The sequence below is a fragment of the Trachymyrmex cornetzi genome, unplaced genomic scaffold (genome assembly GCF_001594075.2).
Source record: "Trachymyrmex cornetzi isolate Tcor2-1 unplaced genomic scaffold, Tcor1.1 scaffold104, whole genome shotgun sequence".
NCBI lineage: Eukaryota > Metazoa > Arthropoda > Insecta > Hymenoptera > Formicidae > Trachymyrmex > Trachymyrmex cornetzi.
Window position 1 is genome coordinate 362,363 of NW_017295587.1, and position 24,853 is coordinate 387,215.

Below are 24,853 nucleotides of genomic sequence, written 5' to 3' on the forward strand. Positions count from 1 at the left end.
TAAAAGGAATAATAAAAATTGAGACATAATGTTGAATTATCAAAAATACCCCACGCGAATAATTATTAATTCCGTTTAAAAGAACCATGCAAGTAATAAATATTACTGGTTCTTTTAAACGTAATTAATAATTATTCGCAAGGGGTATTTTTGATAATTCAACATTATGTCTCAATTTTTATTATTCCTTTTAATGATTCATATTTAAATAAAGATTGATAGAATATTCTATATATGTTCTTTATATAAAGATCATGCAAATTTTCTTAATATGGCGAAACAATTTGCGCTAAATACAGCTTTGACTAAAAGTACTAAACATCTGTTGTTACTTAATTTTTCAGTTAATAAATTAATTTATGACACCACTATTACTACAAATTATTCTGTGTTTCAGAAATTCTTTAAATTTAAACGTATACTAATGCCCATCATGGCTCGGTAAACTAACTGTTATAAAATATTTAAAATAAAAAATATAAAATAAAAAAGTTCCAGAAACTTATTTTATATTTAAAATATAAAATCGTAGGAATCGGTAAAAACAATTGATACGACTTGTTTAAAGTAAAAAAAATATAAAATAATTCCGAAAACTCTGTCTCTCTCTTTTATATATAAAATATTAAATAAGAAATAAGTTAGAAGTGCATTATAAGACAAAATCCAATAAATTAATTTGGTTGAATTTTTAATTTCATTTATTAAAATTCAACTACTTTTATTTACATACGTAGGAGATGCGAAATTAAAATTTTTTCGTCCATTAAACTATCCTTATTTCTATATGGATAGTCGGCACGCATCTATCCTGAGGATTAGTACAGAGACGAACCACATCTACTTTCGACGATATGATTTTATCGATAGTGTCAGAAAATGTATGTAGTCACGTAGTTCCCAAATTGTAAATAGATGTACGGGCGATTTCGATGGTAACAAGAAAAAGACCGGCATGGCCTCTCTCAGGTTTTTCTCTGGTTTACGTAATCAGATTTAGGAAAGCTAACGAGAAGCAGCTGGAAATATAAGAGGTTAGGATCCACGTGTATCCTATTTAATTTGTATGTCCTTATATTTAAACATCTCTCATCATTTTCATTAACTTGATCGATTTAATTCATAGTCACGTAGACAACAACAAAGAAGGAAGCAATAAAGAACGGTAATATATTAAAGAAATAGACATAAGCAAATAAACAGAAACCATGTCGTATATATTAATGGTGAATTCGGTCACTTGGCTGCTCTGGATTGGAACACATTAAAGGCTGCTGTATGTAAAATATCTGAATGCTATAGCATAATATTATCAATTTTAATAAAACAATGCATTCTGTTAAATAACTTGAAATAGTATATTCTATTAAATAACGCTACAATTTTGTTAAATATATGACAATTATTGCGTACAATCAATGATTTAAAATATGGTGATATATACTGGTTAAAAATGTTAAAATAAAAATAATAGTGAACGTTTAGTTTAAAATATTTATATGCTTTTACATTTAATTTTATTAAAACAATTAAAAAAGTTAAACAATCTTCAATAGTAATTTAAAATTATACGCACTCTCGAAAATGTTAAAAAATTAAAGGTAAAGAGCGTTTTATTTAATTTGGACGTTTCGACACACATTTGAGTCATCTTCAACAATAGTTTTTGAATATAAGGTTTAGTGCCTAAAATTTTAACATTCAACCAATTGAAATCGTGATTATTATGCATCCAACGTATACTGTGGATTTTATCTCTTTAAGTCTCTTGTTTCTGGATCCTTGGAGTGAGTTATTATTATCAGACTTGTTTCCTTATATGCACGATCGTAATTTTAATTTCTTACACTACTTTATCAATGGGAAATAACGATTGTCAGTCTCGTTTGTCATGGCTTCCACTGGATTTATCAACCATGTGCAACAATTGCATGCATGAGGGCTGGTAGGATTCTCTCGCCAAGAATTCAGCTCATTTTTATTGTGTAATTATTGCTGAAGATGACTCGAATGTGAGTCGAAACGTCCAAATTAAATAAATCGAAATTTACACATATAAATTTATGCAATACTTATAGCGTTTCACTCTCATTAGTTCGCTCTTTACTTTTAATTTTTCAACTTCATTAATTTTTTGTACAGCAGCTTTTAATAAATACTAATGGAGTAATACAAGTGAATTTGCTACAAGTTAATCTAAACTATTTCTTCTCAGTCTGATATTAATTTAATAATATTAAAACAGACAGTATGGCGGAAGCACACGAGGTCGACAAAAAGAAACGAAAGAAGAAACGTTCTTACATACAAATAGCGAAAAAAGTTGCCCGTCAGAGAAACTTTGGTAATGATCTGGACAAAGATACCTATCTGTATCTAGTTCGAATTCTTGAGTTAGTACGTAATGATTCGTCCTCAACCGACGAGAAAATTATGCTCGCACAGAACGTCTACCAGGAGATATCCGGTCGTGAGATCATATGTGCCTGTAATCAAGTTGGATCTCACATCATAGACTCTCTGTTGAAGTACGCTAACTTGGAGGCCATTCAAAAGCTGACTCAAGCATTGGAGTCTTCTCTGAGGCGATTGAGCAGCGACAAATTCGCCAGTCATATTTTAGAAAAGATAATAATAGTCTGTGCTGACAGAGGCAACAGAGACTCTGCATCAAACGAAAAGAATGCCACTGGCGATAAAATAAATACGAAATCGAAGAACGTCGTTGATACTGTTATGGATATTAAGCCATCTGAAGTGCAGTCTTACAACAATATTGTTCTAAAACTGAGCAAATATGTTCTCAATAATAGTGAGGAGTTTGTATTTGACACTTATGCTAATCACGTCTTGCGAACAGTCATAGAATGTCTGGCAGGATTAATTGAGGACCCTGGTGAAGGTAATAAGAAGTCTGCCATGCCGGATCTCACAAAAAGACGTCCTGTAATACAGGAATATAAAGACTTGCTGATACAGAGTTGCGACCGATTGCAGAAATGGCCACAATTCTGTGAGTTTGGACGAGAACAATTAACTTCCGGTTTAGTACAATGTATTTTGTATTCTCTAAAAGATGTTGATTCAAATTTAGTGAAAACTATCATCAAAAAGATTAGAACCAAATGTTTTAAAACAAGAGAAGACGAGAAGCTACCAAACATATTTCATTCAGAATATTCTATCAGGATACTGGAAGCGTGTCTGGTAGTGGCACAGCCGAAAACCTTTGAAAAATTATATAATACCCTTTTTGCTGAAAATTTAGAATATTTGTGTTCAACACAAAATACAAATTTCAGCGTGCAAAAGTTATTAGATTATTGTGTTACTAAGGAAATCTTTGAAGAAATGTTTGACAAAGTAATAGAACACTTTCCAAAAATTCTCAAACTTGGTTTTACTGGGATATTAGTCAGCGCGGGAAATGCATGCTTGAGATTGCAGACAAAACAAGGTCCGTTTGTCAATGCAATGATCGACGTACTAAAATGCGGCGCATCCTCAGAAAATCAAACGCAGCTTGTACGATGTATAATAACTTTAAAGGAACCCTCTCAACTGAAGGTTCAATCAAATAATTCACAACTATCTCCCCATTTACATGGAAGTTTAATAATACAAGCCATATTGAAATTCAACAAACCCATCAAAGTTGTGAATTCTTTGCTAGAAATGAATAACGAAGAGTTACTACAATTATTTGGCGATCCGAAAGGCAGTCGAATCCTGGATGCTTTCATGGACAGCAAATATGTCGGCGAGAAGAGCAGGGAAAAATTATGCAAGAAGTTGCACGGCACTTGGGAAGAATTAGCTAAAAGTACACATGGATCTAGGTGCGTGGATAAAATATGGGCATGGGCACGCATAAATCAAAAAATTCTTATTATGGAGGAGTTAGCTGCGGCTGGGCAATCTTTAAGTTCCACGAAATCAGGCAAGTTTATTTCCATGAAACTAAACGTCTCCTTATTCATGAGAGATAAAAAGGAGTGGACGCAATTTCAAGAGAAAGATGAGAAGACTAAAGCAATGTTTGCGAATATTATTGGAAAGACCCCTGAGAGAGAGAAATAAAAATTTATTTAATGTAATAATTTCATATCGGAATATGTATCATTTTGACAGAATAGTATCTTATAACTTTTATAAGACCGTAATATGACTATACAATGAATCGGAAATAAAGGCCCTAAATGGCCTTTAATGTTCAAGCTAGATCTTTAAATTCTGTGAAAACAAATAGATTTCGTATAAAAGCAACAATAATTTCTTAATAAGGTTATTATTGAATGATATTCTTGAAGTTGCTGAGGGGCCCTGAAGCATCTTCACCACTTGTCATATCGTTATGTCTAAGCGTGCGAAATATCAGTTCCATGATTAGTAAACTTTAATCGCTATTAATTTAAAAGCTACTATAGCCTCGATATTTTCGTATTAGGATCTTCGTCTTAGAATGTTTCAAAGAATTCGTTCTTAAAAGGACGTAGGTTTTAGGATACCCTGTTGTATACTACATATCTTAAATCACTCAAACTGCGCACCATTTATTTTCAGTCTTGAAACACAATTTAATTTGTGATACTGTTCTAACAGAATTAGAATAATATCACAAATTAAAATGACAAGCAATTTAATAATAAAATTGCATTTCAAGGCTGAAAATAAATTCGATGCGCAGTTTTAAGGAAATATAAATTCACATAGAATTATTTCAGCACTAAAACTTTTAATTTCCGATTCATTTTGAGAGAATCCCATTTTGTAGACATGTTTGTTATACAAATGCAAATTATATTGTATATCACAAAATATAGAATATTAATTATGTCTTTTACAAAAAAAAAAATGAGCATTTGCGATTTTAATTTGATTTGTCCAATTAAAGTTTCACATCCAATTTCCGCTAATATCATTGTAAGGTATAATAAAAAATCTACTGGTATTGTATTCTTATATTCTGACATAGAATAATCATATATTTCGTTAGTTTATAAATACACTTTATAGGATCCATCATACATCCCCGCAACGTAATGTGCCTAGGAAAAATTACAATAATTCGTAGTCTAGATTTGAGCAAAGTTCCCTAACGCGTATGACCGATAAATCCACTTCATCTTCCCGTGTTGACTAGACTTAAATATACGTGATAATCATATCCTGAGATGCGTGCGCGCAAAGTAAAGGATTCGAGACTTCTCAAGTTACATTATAATCGTTACAATCGTTAAACCTATCAATTGACTAGGATAAAATCGATGCGATTCGTTCTTCATGTACGAAACATCGAGATGAGCGTAGACACATAATAAAATCAAATCACTTTATGTATACTGTAGCTATGTTTGTTGTGTGCATGTATATATCAACTTCATCTTGCAATACATATTATTTTCATAACGATATTCTGCGGTGTAATATCAAGATATAGTAAAAAGTTACATCAATGTGAGAGAACACATATTATTCGATCGTTTGAAGAAGAGAAGAAGAGAAACTAACTCGTGCAACATTATAATTTTATGCATAGATTCAACCGATATCGAGAATAGTAAAAGTTTTATGTCTCGTTAAATAGCTTCGAATGAGCAATGCAAATGCATTTTTCTAAATCGCGTCCAAATAAGTAATCCTTAATTGGACGAGCGTGTTTTTTCAGCTCCGTTTTGAGGAATTTAACTGGTTAACGGCGAAATGAAGAAACATCTACGCTAATGGGAGATATTTTCATAATGCTACATTTACCGCTATAATATCGATTCAGAACAATGCGAAACGCACATCTGCGATTCATTGATCGAATTCACGGTTATCTATTACTCTTTCAATTGCAGAGATTGTTTAAGACACGCATTATTTCTATTTTGTTTGGTTTAACCCTAGATAATAAATGGATTGGAAATCTCTGCGATTCTCGGTGAAGGAGAAAAAGGAGAATGGTTCTGGCACGATTTTGATAAACGTGTACATTTACGACAATACTATGCATACTTCAACGGTGTTATTTGTTATCCGGAAAAACGCTGTGATCGATTACGCTACTTGTGAAATCAGGTGTTTGTATCATTAATTGATAAAATCTTAAAACGGATTTGTCACATATATCCGACGTTTCACTCAAATAATCTAGTTATCTAGAGAAATAATCTAGTTATCTTAAGAAGTTTACTTATTTTTCTCTGTGCATTTTTAACATTGACTATTTTTGGTCGTTAGCTGACCGAAGTAAATTGTTAAATTGTTCAAGCTGTTAAAATGTTAAAACTATTTAACGTGCTCGACCAACACAAATTTTCTTAAGATACTCCATCCTTTATTCGACTTTTGAACTTTCGCGTACATACTGTTCGAGTAACGTTATTTTAATTTTCAACCCTCCGCAACATAAAATGTTAAGTCTTCCGTTAACAGTAAAAATCTTCGAGAAACGGAGTAAATTTGTTAATTTCGGATGTATACAAATCTGAAAAATTCTGATATACTTGTTAAAGCTTTAACATCGATAGTTTTTCGTTCACTATCATAGAAGTCGGATTGCATTTTATTAATTTTTACTAAGATTGCATTTTATTAATTTTTATTAAGATTTAAATAATCTATAAAAATCCACAATAAAAAATATTGACGATGCCTTTAAAGGGGCAATCACGTTGCCGAAGGGTTAATATAATCTCCAAAAATGAATAACATCAAATTCGTTGATCAATGGCTGATATTTATAGTCCGCTCTTATTTAAGATCGTTTTAAATAATATCTTAAGAGGTTAATAATGATGACTCTGTGATTAACTTACGATATTTTAAGATTGTACTTAAGATAGTCTTAAATATAAGAACTGCCTATAAATATCAGCCTATATTCGCGGTTTTTTTAATTGGCTAAATAATCGTAAATCATGTGTTATCGCATATTTTGAATTGATTGAAACGCCGGAATTAGAGATCTATCCAGCGAATAAACTGATCATTGAACTAGTTCGATTCCAATGATAGTCCAGTTTTCAGGTATTCTTGACAAGCGTATAGTCAACTTTTTCGTAAATATGTTGGATCAGAGTAATTCTTATTCATACTCGCTCACGTATCCAGATATAGTACAAAAGAAATCTCCGGCCAGTTTCACGGAAAGGAAAGGATAAGTGTACGCAGAAGATGTATGATCGTTGGAAACACTGTAGAAGATGAATGAGTTAAAAAGAATGGGCGCAGGAATTTATCTTGTGAATGTGTGAATACCTAATTATCCAAATTCGGAATTAACTCTTTCTTTCGTTTTAATTCTCACGGAGATACAATCGGAAAGCGAAGAGGACAAACGAATATCCCAACAGTTTCAAGCCAATCTCCAATTTCGAGGATTAGGCATTCGATTTCACAGGAATGAGTTCCTTTTGGTTCATTTCAATTCACACATTCTTTACAGAGGAGAGTTTTTGTAGGAAACGCGATCAGCGTGACTCGTAATCGATTGCTCTGGTAGATCGCTGATTGCTCCTAGCACTGCGACGTCACTTCCCCTTCGAGACCCCGGCAGACGGCACCGGCGTGGCGTCGACCTCGTTGATATTCGTAGAGAGATTCGTGGCGGCGATCCTTGGCGGGCTGCGTGAGGCTGATCTTCGTGGTTCGCGCGGCGGCAGGTTGTTGCAAGTCGTATGATGGCCAGCCTCCCAATCGCGATGCTGGCAGAAGGAACCGCAATATCTGGCGATCCCGCATCCACCGCAGGTCTCCAGGGCGGGCCTGCCACAATTCCAACAGTTCTGAAAAAAGAGACGAAGATTCGTGCGCTCTTAACTCGGCTAGTTTCTATTTAAATAGTTCGGTTCTAACTCAGGTATCAATAAAATCCAAGATAAAACGTATAAAATATTAAATGATACGAACTGCATATCAGATGTATATCTATTGTGAAAGACGAGATTTAAAGCAAAAAAAAATGGAAAAACTGATTATATAATATATCGTAAAATAAAGTAACTTTGACCCAGACAAAGTAACTTTAGTCCAAATTTAAAAAAAATGCCTAGATAGTTGCATGTCCAAAATTAGGTACGTCATAAAAATAAAACATTTCGATCTTGACATGTGGTGTCTGAAAAATATCAAAATTTGAGCCAAAGTTATTCCATTTTACGTTACTATAATAATGACAATTACACAATCATAGTTATGTTTATTTTGTCGAGATTTAATATTAACATAAAAATGTAGTTCCTCATTTGAAGGAGAAAGATATATTGTAAATTTAAACACACAATCAGTATTTTAAGATTCTTGCAAATGAATTAATCACACGCGGCTACACTTACGGATCCCATCATGCTAGTGAGGTGAATGTCTTTTTCATCCTCAGTGGTCGATGGCGCTGAATTCGGTGTCGTAGTCGGCGTCGTAACGTTCCTGGTGCTGGCCTCAACCGCGGTCGAGTTCCCGTGAATTCTCAGGAAAGGGCCCTGACGGAGACTGCCTGAATTTCTTTGGGACAGAGGAAGATCCAGTAATCGATGAACCCTCAAACGTTCGTTCGCTCTCGACTCCGCAACCGCAACCGCTACGGCACGTTGCACCTCCGCCACTGCAGCCCTTTTCACTTCTAACACAGCTTCCTCTAGAAATTCCCGTGAAACCACTTTTATTAACATCCTTATTTAATACCGCCTTATTTAATTATTACATTTCAAATAATCTTTTTAATATCATCTACAAAATTAAATTATGTATTAAATTGTGAAATTATAGTTATCTGTTTATAATCCGATTACATTGAATCTATTCAATTGCTTCTAAAATAATTAACTCGAACAACCACAATGACAACGACCTATCCAATAATTTTATAAAAAATTTAAGCGCTTCGTTAACACAACTTTCTAATATAATAAAGTTAATTCTCTCGAGCTGAAATCTGTAACACAGTTACTAACGCTAGGTCTGTAAAAGTCATTTAATTTATGTTAATCAAGTACTAATTAATTTCAAGGAATCAAAATGATATAATTCGTATAAAAAAAAGAATAGTACATATATTTTAATAAAAATAATTGGATGTAACATAAAAAAATTAATTTATTTAACATTTTGGACAAAAAGATTTTTAATTGAGTGAATCAAATAGACTCATCGTTAGCTCCGGAGAGTTAAAAATTTTCACGACATACTATCATACTTCATCAAAACCTACCTGCTCTTCGTTTGACCTCGGCCACCTTGTCTTCAGTCGCCCTGATCGTTTGCGCGACGATCTCACCGGACAATCGCTTCAGACCACCATCTCGATCGCCAGTGGACGATTCTACTTGCACACCGTTAGTAGAAGACGGATTATTGCCGTTACTATTGCCATTATTGCTGGTACCATTCTGCGCCGCGACTACACCTGGTGGAGGCGCCGCGGCCGCCGGACTGGAACATCCTCGTCGCTGAAGGATCGCCAATGCTCTCTTCGTCTTCTCGACCATGCCGAGGATGCAATTGAGCATCACATGGATATTCTTCCATTCGTCGTCGAGGCTACCGCCGTTCTGCGTTTGTAAACCATGACCTAATGATTGTTGTGGCTGCTGAGTCAGATGATGCGGCGCGGAGAACGCGTTTATCTGATTAATCTGCACGAGACTAGGCGGCACCGGGCTCGGCCCGTGACCGTGGCCGTGCGCGTGACCTTGAATCGATCCGCCCGAGGAGTGCAACGGATGGTACCAGCAATAGGACGGGTCCGTTGGCTGCTGCTGTTGCTGCTGCTGCTGTTGGTGGTGACTCCAAGGATTGACAGACCTCTTGCCGTATACCGGCATATCGTCCATAAGAACGCCGTTCTCATAGTACCTAGAAGCGCAGAAGATCCATCAGCGAAAGGAAGTGGATATTAATATCATTATACGCCACATGTTAAACTTGATGGGATTAATCTTTATCTGTTTTTTAAATCTTCCAGCTTTTCCTTGAGTAAAATTTGTTATAATTCATTATTTCATCGCGCGTACTTCTTGCCTCAAATTAAGACACTGTTTCAACACCTATATAGTGACATTTATCACTCTGTAAAAATTGGCACTTCAACTATTGCCCTACACTAATCGATAATATCAGAAAGATTAAAGGACGATGTGATTTATGATATCTTTCACGCATCCAAAAGCGAACTTTCTTCAACTTGCTCAGCCCTGATATTGTCGGTTACACATATATAGAACGCTTTTACTTTTACACGGCGAATTGTTTGGGCATTCCGTATTATTCTGTAGTTCGTGCGAGGGTTGCCTGCGAATCAAAGACGACTGTCTACGCGTACACCCACGCTCGTCGACACGTGTGCGCTGCTATACGGTGTGTATTAGCAGGATGCCAATAGGCACTCCAGGCAAGTTCGTCGGCACTCGTGGGCGAAGGGGTAGCAGGCTACGCGGAGGGCACGGTGGGGTGTTTGGGAAAGGTGGTGCCCTGATGATATATGGAAACGTCACCGACAGACATATCGAGAGGAGGCCAGGATGGCATTGCCAGGGCGCGCACCGCGTTTTGTCGCCTTCGTATTCACTTCGTGGCGCCCCATTCCCTTCTACTCCATCTACGTGCATATCAGCCTGACCGGAAATCCCGATCGTCCGACGTTGATCTCATCAACGCCTCGGTTGGATGGCAAGTAGGACAAGTGCGCGTTAAGAAATCTCGATCAAAATTACTCTTCTTCTATTCGTAAGCGATGGCTTAAAAGTTCGATAACTATTCACCTTCCGGCTATAATTTGGGTCTTTCTTGTCATAAGCAAAATTTGATTCTGAAATTTCTTCATTTTTACTCAAATGTCAATTTTTATTACATAAAAGTTTTAACGTTTGAGTTAAAAAGCATATTTAATAGTGTAATAGAGATATGAGAAAAATAATTATTCCACATTTTCTAAAAGCCTAGAACAGTAAAATAACTTGGCTAGATAAAAAACATCCGAGTTATAGACGAAGCGAGTAAAAATATGATTGCAGACAAAGTTAATAGTTCGAAATACTAAAAAAAATACAATCTGAATATTTATTAAAGGATCAGTTTTTAAAACACTTGGAAGCTTAGCACACTCTACGATTCGTACTCACACCTCATTTTTATCAATAAATGCGTGCATTTATTTTCAAGATTTTGTAGTATATGTAAATTATATGCTAAATGGGTGCATTATCGATAAAAGTGAGATATACGAATCTACATATAAATCACTTTTATTTGGATTTACCGAGATGTCTTTTTAAGACTTCGAGATACTTTCACGCGCACTATCAATATTAACGAAATGTTGAACATGCGGAATCAGGTTCGCATTAATGGGTATTCGATTGCGATAAATATCGGCGAGATATTCAGGCCAATGGCCAAGATTTTTCCGAAACTACGGCATTTGCGGTTTGGCAAACGTATTACACGCGCGTATATACGCGCAGCCGCAGCTGCATGGCGTTTATTATCGTGTGAATTATCGTTATGGACGAGCGAAGATTCCACACGATCTTGCTGTGTGAAGAACACAATTTGCGCAGTAATTTATACATCTATTCGTTGCGTATATTTTTCTTCATCTATACAATCTATAAAGAGAAAATCGTATTTGTTATATCTTTAATATCTTTAACATATGTATTATAATTACAATTATTTTGATCTTTGCATTCTAACAAATAAATGACCAGTCATGAATTAGTTATGAATTAGGATAGGTTTGCCAATTCATAGATTCGTGAAATGGATTTAGAATAATGATATAATTAATTATAATTAATTATAATTTTAATTCAAAGCTAATTCGAGCTTGGGAGACGTCAATATACTATTTTTTTTAATTTTTTGAATCCGTAACAGGAATACATTTTTTGATTAAAGAAACATATAGACCTTGGGACGCACTAAAATTTTTGTTATTAGTTAAAAAAAACAATTTTTCAATTTTCAACTATAAAAAATTGCAACACTTGGATTTAGCATAAATATAGTACGATAATATTAGCCTACAGAACAAAACTGTGAATAATAAGATTGTGAAAAATTATTCCAAATTATTACACTATTTAAAAATTATACCTAGGATCACCTATATGTTCCAATAAACCGGCAGTTTCTCGCACTAAACGTATATTGCATTCTCTATAGACTCGTATAATTGGCTTCAAATTGAAATTATCGGTATCTATTAACGAGCCAACCAAATTGAATCCGTTCATTTACTTCGTCTCTAAAATATATAATGAATCGACCAGCGAATAATGAATTCAAATAGCGATCTGTCCAACGATTGAGAACCATTGCTGTGCAATCTACGAGTACAAGGTGATGCGTGTTCACACTCACGGGGTGTCGGAGGCACGACGTTTCGGTGCATGAGCAACGCCAGGATAATGGTGCAACGCGCCCGCGGCGTTGCTGCCCACCGCGTGCTGAATGGCGCCGGGATTAGAATTTGAGCGCATAGCGTAATGAGTGGAGCACTGATTACCACCGCCGATCCCATTCGCACCCCCATGCTCGCCAAAGACCTCGACGGACTCGCCGGACGGTACCAGCCCTACGGCCTCAAGAACGGCGGACTCATTGGATCGTAGGAACTGCACGCAGCTCTGCGAACACAAAAAGGATTGTACTCTCATTAATCCTTTTCTATCACATTTTCCATCGTATAAATCGATATAACTATCCCTTTTTTCTCGTAAATACAAAACATTTATACTTTTCTTTTTCTAAAAAAAATAACCTGCGTATTTTTCTTTATCAATAAAATCGCTCACGCAAAAATGATATAAAAAAACAAATGTTACCAAAAAAATCTAGTTTGAAATAGGTATTCTAGATGGTCTTGGGATTCTACGGATTCTGTACTCGGCTTAGGTAGAAACATGTTTATATTTAAAAACAAATGTTTCAAATAAAAATTGTAGATTTTGAAGAGGATCATCAGATGAGCTATTTAGATTTTATGTGCTAAACCGAAATTTTATTGGGCCAATCAGTACAGTAACCTATTGAGTTCCAATTAATTATTTTACAAATAGAACCAAGTAGTATCTAATAGATTAAGATTTGATTTGTAATAATCAAGATATACAAGATATTTTTTTATTATACCACATAAGATGTTATTACAATTTTTTTAATTATAACAAATCATGTATTATTATAATAATATCTACTTTAATGTTTGTTTTAAAAACGGTAAACGCAATTTTTGATCAAAAAGGTCTAATGTATTGGAATGAAGAAGAAAGTATGTTCAGTTTTTCCCTGAATCAGGTCGCCCATGTACTGGAGACCGATTGGCTCGCTCGATCACATCAGTTTCGACTTTTAATATTCGTTTCACTGCTTTCTTTATCGCCGTTCCCGCCACTCGCGACCACCCAGTCAAAGTTCTCGTCGAGCCCCTTATTCCGTCGTGCCCTCTCTTGCCCCAATACTGAAGTCGGCATGGCAGGGTGGGATTTATCGCTTCTAATTCAATATCGGTACCTTCCAACCTCCTCCTGCTCGCCCCTCGCCACTTTTCCTTCCCTTATTTTCAAGCTCTTTCGTTTTCACGACTTGCAATTAACGATCATCGATCGACGGACCAGGTAAACGTGATGACCACTCGCGTATGTACATGTGCAAAAATACTTGCGACAGTTCCTCGGGGTTCTAAAAGTTTTTGCTTAGAAACGATAATTGAAGACGATAACAAAAATTAAATTCGATAAAGGAGCATAAAGCCAATTCGCAGGATGTACGTGCAAGTGTGTATTAAACAATTTCTTCGTAAATATACATACAGCAAACGTTTCAACCTTAAAATTCAGCTTATGTTAGTTTCTCTTGCGGATGAATTAAAATATTCTTTAGAATCCTATAGCGTATGAGAGAGAGTTGCTCCTCAAATTACAAATGGAATATTTGTTCGCATATTTGAACCTCGAATTATGTGAACTCAGCATCTCACAGGAAACCCAAATCCTATGAGATTGTTGAGATTACAAATATTCATTATGCAAGTTACAGGGGCAAACGTCAAATATGCGAACAACTATTCCATTTGTAATTTGAGGAGCAGCTCTCTTATATGTAGGACTCTAAAGAATATTTTAATTCATCTACAAGAGGAACTAACACAAGATAAGCTGAATTTTATTCAAATTTCGATAGGACTAATATCGTAATTAAACATTTTTATAAACTAATGGGTTGTTAATTCTTATATTGAGAATATATCAACGTCTTTACATAATTTAAATTTTCTATAAGCACTGAAGATTTCCTAATGTAAGGTCGAAACGCATGCTATATGTATATTTATGAAGAAATTGTTTAATACACACTTGCACGTATATCTTGTGAATTGGTTTTTTTGCTCCTTTATCGAATTTAATTTGACTTTGTTCGAATAGCCAATAAATTGTTTATAACTGATAACAAGAATATTAAAATATATTCTGAAGTAAATAATTAAACGGGTCAAGTTTTTTTTAGTATATACATAGTCAGCGTATTAAATGCTCTAACATAGTAGAACCCGAATGCTCTCTCTCTCTCTCTCTCTCTCTCTCTCTCTCTCTCTCTCTCTCTCTCTCTCTCTCTCTCCTCCCCCCCCCTTTTTTAATTTAAGATGTAATAATTTATATTTCTCATCGATCATGCAAATAAAAAATACCAACAATAAATATATTAACACAACAAACGAAAAAGGTCATGTTTGATTGAAAACCCTCTAATAAGAGTCTAGACATGAGAAAGTCACTTTTGATTGGTTCACCATGTTTTAACAATTCCTGAGAGAGAGAAAGCGAGAGAGAAATAGATAAGAAAAACTAAAATAGAATGAGAAAAAGAAAAAATAATAAATGAATGCCCTTCTCTCGCCGATTTTATTAAAACTACTACTTTACGTAAAACTGCGGTTCTTATCCAGACTCTTATTAGAGGGTTTTTATGTTCCATCGAAATGGATCTAATGCCTAATAATAGGGAATTTTTGCAATAACGTGAATCCAGATACGGTGAACACTAAGGTTACGTTATCTTCTTCTTAACAACTAATTAAAAAAAAGGATAACATGACTTTAGCGTTTACCATATCTGGATTCACGTTATTGCAAAAACTCCCTAATATTTTTGCGAATTTTACAACTTCTAGTTCAAATTATACGCTAATTATCGGTCGTGAAACACAGCTGGAAACTAAACTAAAGTTGAAGTACGTAATATCACAAATTAAATTGACAAACAATTTAATAATACAGATACTAATAAACATCTTCAAAACACGGCAAAGAAAAAAATCTCTCATTTTGATCACTTGAAAAGGTTTTCTAATTACTTCTAAAACGGCAATTTATTGCAAAAATATACGAGACTATTGTAAAAATGCTAATCTACCAGATACAAGTTCTTAATCGACAATTTTTAAGAAACAAATCTTTCAAGAAGTTGCGACGATTTACATGTATATGATGCCGAGTTACGTCGAGACTTGGAGAAGATGTCGTGAAAGGAAAACCGGAAAACCAAGCCGTCGCGCTTGCGACTTTCGATCCTCACGTGCGCCTTCATCGCGCCGGCAGAAATGTAAATGCTCGCTATTAATTTGCAATTCGTTACCCCTCCGAGAGCGTCTGTCGCCCGACGTGGCGCGTCTCACTCTTTCCGTTTCGCTCGCCTTCGAGACGGGCAACAGCTGTGGGCAGTAGCGTAAGCGAGACGAGACTCCCATTAATCCTCCCAGACTCGAATTTCGCGGCGTCGCGTCGTGGAAATTAAACGTACGATGTGTATCAATTGATCGAATGCAATCAGCTTCTTCGAATTAAGACTTTACGTTGCACCGCGAATACAAAATTATTCAATTCCAATGATGTTCTGTGCGAAACAATCGATTCGAGAAATTGTGCTTTCAAATTTGGCACCAAATGTGTAGCCTTCAAAATAGACTATATGTTGAAAAGTAAAATTGATTTTTTCCCCAAAAAAATACGTTTTACTCGATTTATTAAACTTTTATTATTTATCAAATTAAATATGCGAAGAAATCATTTTTATTTAATTATTGTCTCTCACACAATTTTATGATTCTAACATTTTAAAGCTATTCATAATACTTATTTGCATAATCAGTAGATTGTTTTATGGTATCTTAAAAAATATTTCAAATATAAGAGAAAGAATCCTATTTCCGATCGATGTAAATCTTGATAACAAAATTCATATGCAAATTTACAAATATATTTGTCAATTTTATAAATTGCGCTCCAATTCGATTTGTCAGATTTGAACCGCGTTAAAAAATATTCCGAGTTTCTCTTTCATGTCTGTCATGCGCGTTCGGCACAAGAAACCGAATACTTTTTCGCAAATACTCTTAATTTTAATTTTAATTTAACGACACAGATTTGTATCCACAGAAACGCATATAAAAGCGTTAATGCATTTTCTCTAATGTTAATTCCCCATAAATTTGCATAAACATTACCGCCCGATATAAAATACGGTGTAAGAGTCTCTCCTCCTTTTTTTGCGGATAAATAATTGCAAGTACCGGATTCAAACCAACCGATGCGTACATGAATGGCCAAAGTATACCGGATTAAATCGTACATCCACGGATTCAGCGCGAGAAATTGTATGCAAGGGATAATTTTAAGGACGAGATTATATACATTACAAACGAACAGTTTCGAGCTCCCTTATAATTCTCTGAAATGCAGCGTTATTTAATCGATTCCTCCCCAAGCAATTCTTCCCATCTAAGCCTAAATTATGTCACATACAAAAAAAAAGGTGAATTCTATGAGAGCTTATTATCGCTCTTATATAATTTTTCAAATTTGTTAACTCGCAGCGCAGAAAAAGGCTTTGATAAGACAGGAATCAACGAGGTTATCACGAACACTCTTTTATCGCTTTATCCGCGGGGAATAATTGAATGTGATTCGTTGAAAGAGTACGTGCGTGATCGCGTGTCACGTATCACGCGTATTATCGCGTGACTATCAAGCTCCGCATCTCTCGCGTGTATATCCGCAACGCGTTCGCGCCGCGAGAGATTCGGATAGGAGGGTAAAAATCGTGGCGCTTTTTTTTTCCCGATTTTTTTTTCCGCACGTCTCCTTCCCTCCCGCTACATACCGAGTCGTTCATCCATCTTGGAACAGACTGGCATGCTCCCACCGACGATCGGAAAGTAGCCTGGGAAATTAAAACAACCTGCCAGCCGGTCAGCCTTGCCTCCGTGTTGATTTTACCGTGTCCTCCCGCGCTTCCGCGTCGCGTTCGTTGTACGGAGTGTCCCGGACCTGACACTCACGCAATTTCTCACGCAGATTCCGTGGCGTATTTAAAATGAATTGTTCCCTCGTAGCGATCTGACGAGACGCTTGTAATTCTTGCATTATTCAACGTTGAACGTTCTGGCGATACAATTTCAAATGGGAAGAAAATATCTCTGCTATTTCTAAGGTTCTCTCAATTTAATATTCATATATTATTTCGTATAATTTATGTACTTTTTCGTATATTAATATATTCGTCGTAATAATTACTCCACAATCGTATTGGCTAAAAGTTGCAGCGCCACAAAGAAATAAAGCGGCGGATGTACCGCCCGTAGTCGCTGGTTTGGAAAATGAAAATTTTATAATCTGGGAAACTGACATCTGACGTAGCAGCCGCTTAGAGCTCGGTTTAAAATTTAACTAATGAATAATTAATCATTACTTCATTGCGAGATATAAACGAAATCTAAATTCAAGCGCTCGCTACGTAACATTTTAAAATTACGTTATTTTAATGTACGATGATTTTAGCAAAAAAAAAATTAAAAATATATTTAACAAAAATGATCGCTAAAATTTTAATTAAACATCCAAATTTTTCTATCAAAATTAATTTTTCTTATTCTAAGGAAAAAGAACACTATAAAATTTACATTTAAACAACGCTCGCCAATAATATTCGATAATTTATTTTGCAGACCTTAAAGAAAAGAAGAAAAGGGGAAAGAGATTTTTCTTCTCTTTCGAGAATTTAGAAGGGAAGGAAATAAAAATACATCTCCCCTTGCGTGAGTCCGCGGTGACTCGTCTATTATCTTGAATGGCATACTTTGTGGTTCCATACTGGCCACAATGTTGCGGCGAGGCAAACGCGGGAAAGGATTCGGGGGCGCGGTTGCACTTGTTCGAGCGCAGTAGTGCATACAAATTTATGGGCCGGCGCGCGACCCAAGCGAGAAAAAGAAAGAGGGAAAGAAAGAAGAAGAGGGGGAGAGAGAGAGAGAGAGAGGGAGAGAGAGAGAGAGAGAGAGAGAGAGAGAGAGAGAGAGAGAGAGAGAGAGAGAATCAGGCACGTGCGACATCTTCGAGAGGGCATGGACCGGTTCCTGCATAACAAACGCTGCGGTGATCTTTCCTTCTCGAGAATCTCGAGATGCCGCGCGCTCTGCGACCGCATGCTTGGAACGCGAGTCGACCACGTGCGACATTGATCCGCCCATTTAGAACGGCGTAATGTCACGTTGAATCTGTCGGTCTCTCCCTATTTCGCCGCGATATTCCCATCAGGGATGAGGCGATAAAAAATCGCGTACGCCGCGAATTGTTAACGGAGCGCGCAATTTTACGAAGTATCGCATATTGTATGAGAGTAAGAGAAGTAGCAAGTTATGCTCTTTTTCGATAAATGCAAATGATAACTAATAACATTTTTTTAGTAGAAAAAAATGTGCAAGGTATCTTAAAAGAATTGAAAGAATAATTGAAATCTTGAGATAAATACGAGGAATATCGTGTGTCTGTAATTATCTGAAAGGTTTGAATATATACAGATGTTAACTTCCGTTACAGAAATTTAATATTGACCAATTAATTATTATCGATTAACTTCTTCAGATCTGTGTGCATCTAATTTATCAAATTTGAAAACATTATCAGTTGAAATTATTTAATTCCATCGACATCATTTGAGATTTGATGTACATAATAATTATAATAATGTATATGTTGAAAAAACAGTTAAAATTAAAAAAAAATTAATCGCTTTTTTTTTAGTATGAATTATTACTCATTAAAGTGCACATTGAATAAAAAAAATTTTTTTTAACATGGTTCCAATAAAATCAGGTCTGCAGGACTTAATATTAAAATACAGTAATTAATTTAAGAATTATAAATAGATATTAAATATTACTAAATTATTACTTTTTAGTATTAAAAGTATTAAAAATATTGTTGCTCAGAGTACTTTTAGTACTTCAAATAAATAAATAATTACTATTTTTTACAAATTAAATTGGTCAGTCCTAGATTTCTGTAAAAATTAAATTATTTAAAGTAACGAATAAAAGAATTAGAATTGTATTTAATTCCGATCCGACATATATCTACGCAAGTAACTTATTTTGATTGTGACAGATCTCGGCCGCGAGGTAGCGATTTTTGCCAGCACGGGGAATGCGCGTCTTCATGCATCGTTACGCGCCGCACCGCGTTGCACACGAGTGCGGTGATTTATGACCACCGTGGTGGCTCCAATAAAGCATCGGACTGCTTATGAATCAGCCGTCACCGTTATTCTCATTGCAGCCTTATGACACTTTACCGAATCCATAGAGAAACATCATATGGATATTTTTTTCTCTTACAACTTGTAAATTGTGTTAGTCAAAAATGCAGACTCTTGAAGAGTAACCTCGAGATAAAAGTGCATTATAATACAGTATAAAGTAAAATAATAATAATGATAATTATTATGTCTGAAAAAATAATGTTCCGTGATGCAAATGCGATCCATCTCGTCAGTGAATTTTTACTTTTTATATGCGTGAAAATAAATTTTCGTTTCGCAACATAAAAAAAAATTGTTTTGCTGGAGTATCTAAAAATTTAGCCACGTATGAAATTAAAAAATTTTGTTAAATTATCAAAATAATTCTGTAAGATGCTGAAGCTTGATGAACAATATTGCAAAAAATTATGACAATCTAGCAATTTGAGTGTTTTGCATATCAATTTGAATATCTCACATAAGTGCTTTCCATTTACATGATCGATTCTCAGATAATTCTCACTTATAACGTCATAATTCAATTGAATGTGCGTTCCTTTTGCATTCTGACAAGTGAAATTCAATTGAGTTTTTACCTATAATCTGCACAAGATCGAGATCGTGTGCTTTAGTGAGTCTCGTAAACTCACTTCAAAGTGAGATTATGAACCTGTGTTGATATGTAGACTGTATTCTAAATTCATTGTCAATGCAAAAAATGTATACGTAATCCTGATGAAAATTTTTTTTATAATTTTTATACGAATTGGAACATTTTTCAGAAATACTCAGAAATATTCGGAAAGTTTACATCTTCTCTCAGAATTTTTCATATAAGTGAATTCTGAAATATTCTGAAATTTCTCATCCCATAATTTAAAAAAAAAAATTTTTTTATTTTTTAGATTTTATAACATTTCATCAGAAATTATACTTACAAAAAATCTTTGAAATCTTACGATATTTCATAATTAACATATATAAAAAATTTTGAGAAAAGATGTAGATTTTCTGAGAAATGTTCCAATTCGTGAAAAAGTTAAAAAAATTTATATAGAAATTCTGAAAAATGATATGAAAAATTTTGAGAAAAATTTTCACCAGAGAAACTGTAGATTTTCGGCGCCGGCAGTAAATTTTGGAACACAGCCACACTGAGAGAAAAATGTTTGGTATTTGTAACTATAATTACATGTCACTATAATTATGATTATTACTGCTATAATAATAATAACAGTAACTATGTATATAGTTCTAGCAACAAATGTATATAGTTGGCAACCTAAAATGACTATATATAATTATAGTTGTTATAACCATAAAATAGTTGAAATTACCATAAAAATGATTCAAGTGACTATAATTTTATAGTTATATTTGGGGACAACCATATTTTTTATGGTTAATATACTATATACATTTGTTGCTAGAACTATATACATAGTTACTGTTATTATTATTATAGCAGTAATAATCATAATTATAGTGATATGTAATTATAGTTACAAATTTCCAAACATTTTTCTCTCAGTCCATGATAACTTTTTACCAAAGTAAGCAAATAGTGACGTCATTAATCTGAGTATAAAAACTCAGCTCACTTCAGACTCAGTTTCACTTGTATGTAAATAGAAAGCAACTATAAACATAAAATTACTTTGATAGTCTATCAAAAATTATTTTCAAATTTTATGTATCTAGCTAAGTTTTTAGATATTTCAACATTTCAAAACTGTTCTTTACTATGAATGAATAAGTGATTGTAAAAAATCGTAGTAAATCGTAATAAAATTGTAGTAAATTATTTTACCTGATTATTCGCCCTGGCCGCGTTATTCAGGTCCCTCTGCAGGGAGGGCAGGGTGTGCTTGAGATACGGCAAGACGAAGCTTCTGAGTGGAAAGTTGGTCGCCTCCTGTAACGCCGAATGAAACTCCTCCGCGGTCATGCTGCCGCTCTGCAATTAACGACACGGCGAGCGCCGCGTGTAATTCAATCGTCGACAAAAAGATCTCGGATCCCGAAGCGAAACGCGTTTCCGGAACGAGTTGCGCGCGCGGCTTTGGTTGGATTTGGTTTTGCGTTTGTCACGTGCCGCGATCGTTTTACAGTTAAGCACGGTCACCAGATGTCACGTTTCCGGGACGTATGCACGCTCGGTACACACGACGACATTATGCATTATGTACGTACTTTGAATATTTACGAGCTGTTTAACGACACGGTACGGCCGGCATCGATTAACTATGCTTTTTTTCATCCCGTGCCGCATGCATGCATGCACATTGCAGAATCGTTTATCTGACGCTTGTTAGTTACAACTGGACCACGAATTTTCATGACGTTATCATTGCCAAAATGTAACCGATGAAATGTCGCTGAAAAGTATATTCTTCCACAACGAAAGTATTATGAGCTTCAAGTTTTATGACTAATTTTTCATAAATGTAAAGTAAATAATTGTTCCTCTTGTTAAATTGAAAGAAAATCATTAATCTATTTTAATAATGTAAAGCAATATCTGCTATTGAGAGAAATGTCTATATAATTTATTATATGAATGCACTTAACGATGATGCAATATCATGCATACACACTGCAAATCTCGTGATTTCAGCACGCGGCAGAAAACTCCGTCAGCTGGTACGCGTATATTACTTTATTGTTGATACTAAAAGAATCCGTAAATCCAGAAAGGTCTTGCATGAAGATGATCTGCAAACTACGTGGTGCAATGCGAGATAAGCTAACAGAGATTGCTAATAAGCTAACGGTTCATATAATGTAAACGTGTCACGCTAAAGTTTATTAGAATATCGATAGAAAGTTAAATAAAAAATTAGCAATACTAATCCCGATTATATGTGCGTGTTACGCATTATTTTATTCGTGCATGTGATTAAATATTTGTATATAAAAATATTAATGTTATCAAAGTATCTTAAAAAATTAATTTATCTAATTAAATTAAAATTTATTACACTCTAAAACTTTTAGAGTGAATATCTAAAGACAAAAATCTCACTCTTAATGGATGAAAATTGAGCCACTCTTTTTCAAGACTGGTCGAGAGACTGGCTCAATTTTCACTCTTTAGAATGAGATTTTACCCTAAAAAATTTCAAAAGTACAATTGCTATTTTTTTTTTAAATACAAACTGTTATAAAACTGCTGCTCTCTAAAAGTGAATTAGTATATTATTACTGACTTCAGTCTTCAGTGCTATACTTATAACTAATGTAATCGACGAATATTTACTATTTTTCGATAATAATACAGTAATAATATTGATTTACTTTTAGAAGTTATGATTTCTGCAGATTGAAAGTGTGTTCCGATATTCACAGCCAATGTTGAAAATCTATAGTGCGTATAATGTATACTATAGCTTTTCAATATTGACAGTAAATCGGAACGCAGCCTGAATCTACAGAAAATCATAACTTCTAAAAAATAAAAGAAAATCAGTGTATTATTATTGAAACAGTAAATATTCGCTGATAATTGAGAGGATGGGCGGAATAAAGGCACAATTCTACTTAGGCCCTTTTTCCGGCAATTAGCTTTTTCATGTAATATTTATCGTAATAGAGAAGTATTATAACATATAACTTCTTAAAGACATTATATAAATTCATTTGATATTTTGTACCCATTTGTGTATAATAAAAAAGTAGCAAGTTATTTTAATTTTTATTAATATCAAGATTTTTTAATTAGGTCTTTATTCCGCCAATACCCTCAATTACATGAGTTACCTATAAGTGTAGTACAGAAGTCACTGATTCACTTTTAAAAAGTGCAAGTATATAGAGAGATACATCGTTTACCTACCAGAAGCGCGAGTACCAGCGTGCGCACCGTATCACCCGTGTCTGCTGAGATATCGGTGGCGAATTGCACCAGAGTGCCCAGCAACCTCTTGAGCTTGCCATGTCCCGCGAAGATGCCACTTACGCATCTGGACACACTGGCAGTGCCGTTCGCTAACACGGCGCCATCGCTCTGCTCATCCGTCGTCCTGAGCCCAGCATTTGCAGTACCTGCAGCAGCCTCCTCAAGTTCAGGCTTGAGCGATTGTGAAGGCAAAGGGCTGTCGTTATCAGAAGACCTAGAGCAACCGGATGTTCCTTTGTATTCCGATCGAGGGCCGTTTGTTTGCTTCTGCTGGCCGATCCTTTGATGCTGCTGAGAGGAAGGCGAATGCGCCTCAAGCTGGACCGTTTCCTCGCGCGAAGACTTCTCCCGCGTTGCGGAAGGTGCTGCAATAAGAACCAGTTCTGGCCTTCAAGTATCTTGTATTTGAATGTATTTTTATATATAATGACACTTGAAACTATAATTAATCAGGAGATAAATATATTCTGAGCTCAAATCGATTTACGATACCTAATTTTTTTATATCTATTTATCTCTGTAAAGCCGCTTAATTTGCCATAAAATATCATTAAACATATTATTAATATTCTTTTAACTAATATTAAGATGCTTATTAGAATCAATGTTATTAAATTGCTTGTCAATTCAATATGGACATTACTACTAATTCTATTCTAACTAGGGTAACTGTCCCTATTAGTGTGCTTTTGTATTTCGATAAGTCATAAAGAAAACTAGCACGAATAAATAAGAAAAAATATTTTTTCTTGTTAAATTATTAATGCATACGATATCGAAGATAATATTTTATTTTTTGAGTATTAAAGTATTTTAAATATTTTTCAAAAGATATAAGGAATTTATGTGAATCTAGTAATACGTACCGCAAGATTTTAAGCTTGTCCCTATTAATGTGCCCTGTATATTGGAGCTGAGAACGTTGTGTTATGAGTGTACATTGAAATAAATATATATAATTGAAATAATGATTTATGTAATATTAACTTAAACAATTAGCCCAAATTTATTACCTATTTTAGCTATATGTTAAAATGAATCGAATGTGGATAGGCACACAAATTGGGGGCATATTAATAAGCCTTCGCCGCTTAGAGGACTCACTAATAGGGATAAAAAAACATGTTTTTTATTTTTGTCAAAAACATGTGTTATAAAGTATTAACATTTTTTAGATTAAAGAAATATTATAAGAAAAAGAAATAGTTGAAAAACTAATATTGATTGCAAACAGATAAAATTAAAGCTACAATATTTAATAATTAATTCAGTAATAAGCAAGTTGGCTAAAAAACACATTAATAGGGACAGTTACCCTACGTTCCAAGACTGAAAAAGATTTCGATGCGCGATTTACAGAATTGATTATATATATACATATATATATAAATATATATA

The 24,853-nt window shown here is 34.6% G+C and overlaps 2 protein-coding genes and 1 pseudogene across 3 annotated transcripts in view; 2 read left to right on the top strand and 1 right to left on the bottom strand.

Annotated features, from left to right (window-relative positions):
* The first annotated feature begins 973 nt into the window (after positions 1-973).
* On the top strand, positions 974-4,620 carry LOC108758940 (nucleolar protein 9). Its single transcript, XM_018504187.1, has 2 exons — positions 974-1,165; positions 2,246-4,620. Exon 2 carries the CDS (start codon positions 2,251-2,253, stop codon positions 4,078-4,080), a length of 1,830 nt encoding a protein of 609 aa, XP_018359689.1. The 5' UTR covers positions 974-1,165; positions 2,246-2,250; the 3' UTR covers positions 4,081-4,620.
* A 2,020-nt stretch (positions 4,621-6,640) lies between these two features.
* Positions 6,641-24,853, bottom strand: part of nvy (CBFA2/RUNX1 partner transcriptional co-repressor nervy) — a 53,208-nt gene continuing 34,995 nt past the window's right edge. Inside the window, exons 2-7 of one of the 2 annotated variants that reach the window (XM_018504383.1) lie at positions 23,393-23,820; positions 21,368-21,514; positions 12,346-12,611; positions 9,194-9,837; positions 8,322-8,620; positions 6,641-7,772 (exon numbers count right to left, since the gene is read on the bottom strand). In XM_018504383.1, coding sequence (XP_018359885.1) covers positions 7,518-7,772; positions 8,322-8,620; positions 9,194-9,837; positions 12,346-12,611; positions 21,368-21,514; positions 23,393-23,820 — 2,039 coding nt within the window. In that variant the 3' untranslated portion in view covers positions 6,641-7,517. The remainder of the gene's footprint in view (positions 7,773-8,321; positions 8,621-9,193; positions 9,838-12,345; positions 12,612-21,367; positions 21,515-23,392; positions 23,821-24,853) is intronic. The other variant, XM_018504379.1, reaches the window with a different exon arrangement.
* Positions 10,503-24,853, top strand: part of LOC108759102 (uncharacterized) — a 23,283-nt pseudogene continuing 8,932 nt past the window's right edge.

Bases quoted from the DNA above. Each gene is read 5' to 3' on its own strand.
- LOC108758940 (XM_018504187.1), top strand. From the start codon at position 2,251: ATGGCGGAAGCACACGAGGTCGACAAAAAGAAACGAAAGAAGAAACGT.